General features: G+C 44.6%; 1 protein-coding gene across 1 annotated transcript in view; it reads left to right on the forward strand.

Annotated features, from left to right (window-relative positions):
* Nucleotides 1-4,789, forward strand: part of DHTKD1 (dehydrogenase E1 and transketolase domain containing 1) — a 36,957-nt gene that overhangs the window by 15,120 nt on the left and 17,048 nt on the right. Inside the window, exons 4-5 of the mRNA XM_012642179.1 lie at nt 659-928; nt 4,337-4,508. Coding sequence (XP_012497633.1) covers nt 659-928; nt 4,337-4,508 — 442 coding nt within the window. The remainder of the gene's footprint in view (nt 1-658; nt 929-4,336; nt 4,509-4,789) is intronic.

A 4,789-nucleotide genomic window follows, 5' to 3' on the forward strand; every position in this document is an offset into this window, starting at 1 on the left:
TTTAGTAGATGCGGGGTCTCGCTCTTGCTCAGGCTGGTCTCCAACTCCTGAGCTCAAACAATCCGCCCGCCTCAGCCTCCCAGAGTGCTAGGATTACAGGTGTGAGCCACCACGCCCGGCATAGACTCATTTTTTAATATGTTAATATATTGCTCAAAGCTATCCTCCTGCTTCAGGCTCCCAAGTACCTGGGACTAGAGGCGCATGCCACCACACCCAGCTATTTTTTCTATTTTTAGTGGAGACGGGGTCTTGCTCTTGCTCAGGCTGGTCTCGAACTCCTGAGCTCGAGTGATCCTCCCACCTCGGCCTCCCAGAGTTCTAGGATTATAGGCGTGAGCCACTGCACCCGGCCTCCTCTCTACCTTTAATGAAATTAATACAAAGCTCTTTTTGTAAGATATATTCTAACAGGTATATTTTTACAGCATTGTTTCACTTGTCACGTGACAGAGGTTACCTGCTATTTGCCTTAGTTAGACCCTTCTTAAAGCAGTTACAAGTCTGTGCCTATCTTTAAATAACACATGGTTATAATAGTTATAAAACTGTTGCACGAAGTTTCTTTTATTATATGATTTAAACTAACCACCCTCTTCTTCCCTAGTGTCTATTGTGATAAAAGACATTTTTTTCCTTGCATGTTTATGCATAACAGCTGATGTTCCGTAAAATGCGAGGCTTAAGTGAATTTCCGGAGAATTTCTCGGCCACTGGAGATGTCCTGTCTCACCTGACCGCCTCCGTGGACCTGGACTTCGGCGCGCACCATCCGCTCCACGTGACGATGCTGCCTAATCCCTCGCACCTGGAAGCTGTGAACCCCGTGGCCGTGGGGAAGACCCGTGGCAGGCAGCAGTCTCGGCAAGACGGGGACTACTCTCCCGACAGCTCAGCACGGCCTGGAGACAAAGTCATTTGCTTACAGGTACTCGTTGCTTTAGGAAGTGAGGCCAGAGGTTGGGAAAACCGGACAAAGAATGTCTGGCTTGGTAGGGCCAACAGGAACTTGCAGATGTTCAAGGTGAAACTGAGATGACCTTTTGGGAAAAAAAAAGATTCCAGGCTCATTTTTACAATTAATGGCAGATATGAAGTCTAGTCTTAAGGTGACTGGCTTTAGCCTGGGGTTTCCACTGCATTTTTCCTTTCTCGCGTTGTGAATTAATTGAGGGGTATTGGCTGGCATACCTGCGACTTCTGAGAGGACACACCTCATTACTTCTCTGAAAGTGCAGGCCTCTAGGACAACTCCACGGTATCAGTATGTCTAACAAGGCTGCAAGAGTGTGGTTTTCTTTGTCTGCCTTTGGCATTAAGGCAAACAATATGAATTATTAGTGTGGCTCTTTCTTCATCTACCCCCGCCCCCCAATTTTTGGTAACCCAACAAGAAGTCTGAGCGCTGGGTCACGTTTTCTTCTATTAGTGTTCATTTAAACGTGAACCTTTAACTGCTGGGGGGTGGGTAATTAATCGGATAACAATAACGGAGTCTTCAAATCTCACAGAAATATATATATATACATGGCAGTGGAATATTCTGCTAAGTGTACAGATAGCGACATCATCCTATTCATGTTAATTTTTCATGGGCCAGAAACTTCTATCAAATAAAGTAGGGGTGGGCAGACTGGGATTTGATTATGGTATTTCTAAATGGAAATCTGCAACTCATTGGGGCCATTCTCTTTCCTTGTCACTTAATCCATGATACTCTAAACTATGTCATTCACATTTACCCAGCACATTGTGCTGGTCTTAAGATGGACTTTTGAAGTTAAGAGGTGAAAATGACATTTTCTTTAAAATGATGAGTGCCCTCCTTTGTCTACTTTGTTTCCCAAAAATATTTTGTCCTGCCATGTCTGGACATGGTCTTGCCTTGCTCGGAGTCAACAATTCGGATTCCTTATGGGGACTCTAAATTCAGAGCCTATAAAGTCACAGTGGGTGAGATTTCCGATGCTTCGTTTTCTGCCTGTCTTCTGTTTATTGCAACTGGATCTTCAGTGTGTGTCAAGAACTCTCTGCTGCGTCTGGCTGATTCCTTCCGCCTCCCCCAGTATTCGTTGTGTTTAAGGACCTTTCCTCCCACAAAGCTTTATCAACACAGCGGTCTCTTTTGACGCAAGAAGGAAAATAAGATCAGCACATGATACATGCATGCTGTAGTGTCAAGAGTCCTAAGACTGTGATAAAACGATGCAAGTTGCAAACAGATGTTATGTTCTCATCAGATCATGAACAATGCCTCTGCTTCCTCCGCTATAGCATTTTTGAAAAAATAGGGACGAGTCAAATATCTTTCTTCCTTGCTGTACTGATCTCCCTTACATCACTGCCCCGCAAGAAGTCTCAGAGCAGGGACACCAAACGGTGAGGAGTATTCAGCTGTCAGGAACCCCTTGACCCTGCGGAGGCCGAGCACTGGACTTTGCAGGCTCTGGAACGCAGAAGACCTAAGTTCAAATCCTGGCTGTGCTGCCTTCTAGCTTGGCGTGCTTGGTCCTGTTACTGAGGTTCTCTGAGCCTCGTAGGTAAAATGGGGATATATCAGATTCCTCATAGTGTTCTGAGGACTAATGAGAACATGTGGGTATAAGTTTCCTGACCCAGGCGAAAGACTTGGAGGAATGGGGAAATCAGCAGGAAAAATAAATGCATCGTAGAAGGTCTAGCCTAAGCCATGTGCACTGTATACTCTTTCTGAACTTTGGCTTCCTCACCTGTGAAAAGAACTGCAGTGTTTTCCTTAACCTGACTCTCCTACATGGTTGTTGGGTGGATTAATGGAAACCACGCACAATGCCGTGGAAAATAACGCAAGGCACACTATTCATAGGTGTTGGTCCTCCAAAATGTCAGTCGTACCTGTAGGTTGGGAAGGTGTAAACTGGAAATTTCCCTTAGGTAGAGGAGTGCTTCCTTTCTTAAGCCTGAGTATTCTACTTATATAAAAATGACACTTTCAGGACATTTTCAATGGTATTTTAAAAAAATCTACTTCCAATTGTTCTTTCTTCATTCATATTTAGGTCTTTTACTTCTTGTTCTCTGAGCCACAGTGGTTGCCTTAAGGTAGGGCATGTCAGATCATTTTATTTAGTTCAGTGTTTTGGCTGTTTATGATAATAGCTTTTCAGCATGAAGCCAGTAGAGCTTGTTCTTTCTTCTAAGATCTTTTTTTTTTTTTTTTTTGAGACAGAGTCTTACTCTGTAACCCCGGGTAGAGTGCAGTGGTATCATCATAGCTCACTGCAACCTCAAACTCCTGGGCCCAAATGATCCTCCTGCCTCAGCCTCCGAAGTAGCTGGGACTACAGGTGTGCACCATGACGCCTGGCTAATTTTTCTGTTTTCTTTTTAGTAGAGACAGCGTCTTGCTCTTGCTCAGGCTGGTATTGAACTCCTGACCTCAAGGGATCCTCCTGCCTCGGCCTCCCAGAGTGCTAGGATTACAGGCATGAGCCACCGTGCCTGCTCTGGATCTTCTAAGATCACAATGCCTTCATTATTTGCTTTAAATGTAAAAACGATTTTCCTCTGGGTGCAGTGGCGCTGGCCTATAATCTCAGCTACTTGGGAAGCTAAGGTGGGAGGATTGCTTGAGCCCAGGAGTTTGAGGTAAGCCTGGGCAACACAGTGAGACCCCATCTCTAATAAAAAAATTTTTCCTTTCTCTACTACTAGTCTACCAGGTTTTGTGATGGTATTGCAATGTAGTGACTTCAAATGTTCTAGAAGGATTGCACATTTGAGATATTCTCTTGTAATAATATCGTGCTTTTCCTCAAACCATCTTTCCACTTATGTATGAAATACTTTTCTCCCAAACCTTCTCATCTTTGCCATCACGTCACTTTCCTTTATGTTCACAGTGGCAGCGAGGTTTAGGAGACGTAAGCCACGTAGTCTCTTTTCAGGAGTGTTCAAAGCTGTGCCCTGTTCCTTGTGTCTCACAGGCTGTTTTCTGCCAAGATTTCCTAGAGGTGATTTTCTCTTTGCATCCAACAGCCCTCCCTTCTGTGGTGCTACCAGAATGTTTGCTTACATGATGAGTATCGGTGATGATGTGGTGTACAAGGAACAGGTTAAGTGATGGTGACAGCAAAAGGAGAAGGACCGATCTAGCATCTTTGAAAGCTGCTTTTGAGATCAGCCTAACCATTGTAGGAAATCCTATCACCCGCTCGTTTTTAGGAAGGCAAGGAAGGAGGGTGAGGGTAGTTTATATTCCTGTTAGTATGGGGAAAAAATTTATTCCAATCTGAAAGAAAACCTAAATTTCCTAATCCCTTATGTTCCTCTTCTCTTTTCTACCCCCATGATTTAGGTTCATGGTGATGCTTCTTTCTGCGGTCAAGGGATTGTTCCAGAAACATTCACGCTGTCTAATCTCCCACATTTCAGAATTGGTGGGAGTGTCCACTTGATCGTCAATAACCAGCTGGGTTACACCACCCCAGCAGAAAGAGGAAGGTCTTCTTTGTACTGCAGTGATATTGGTATGTCACACGGGGGGGAGTTGATACTGCTGCATCAAACAGGGAAATCCTAGAGAAACCTGTAGTTCGTGCAGAACAATGAGCCTTGCTGTTTATCCCCCACTCCTTTTTTTTTTTTTGAGACAGTATCTTGCTCTGTGGCCCAGGCTAAAGTGCCGTGGCATCATCATAGCTCACAGCAATCTCAAACTCCTCGGCTCAAGTGATCCTCCTCCCTCAGCCTCCCAAGTAGCTGGGACTACAGGCGCATGCCACCATGCCCAGCTAATTTTTCTATTTTT

Source organism: Propithecus coquereli, unplaced genomic scaffold (genome assembly GCF_000956105.1).
Source record: "Propithecus coquereli isolate 6110/MARCELLA unplaced genomic scaffold, Pcoq_1.0 Scaffold177, whole genome shotgun sequence".
NCBI lineage: Eukaryota > Metazoa > Chordata > Mammalia > Primates > Indriidae > Propithecus > Propithecus coquereli.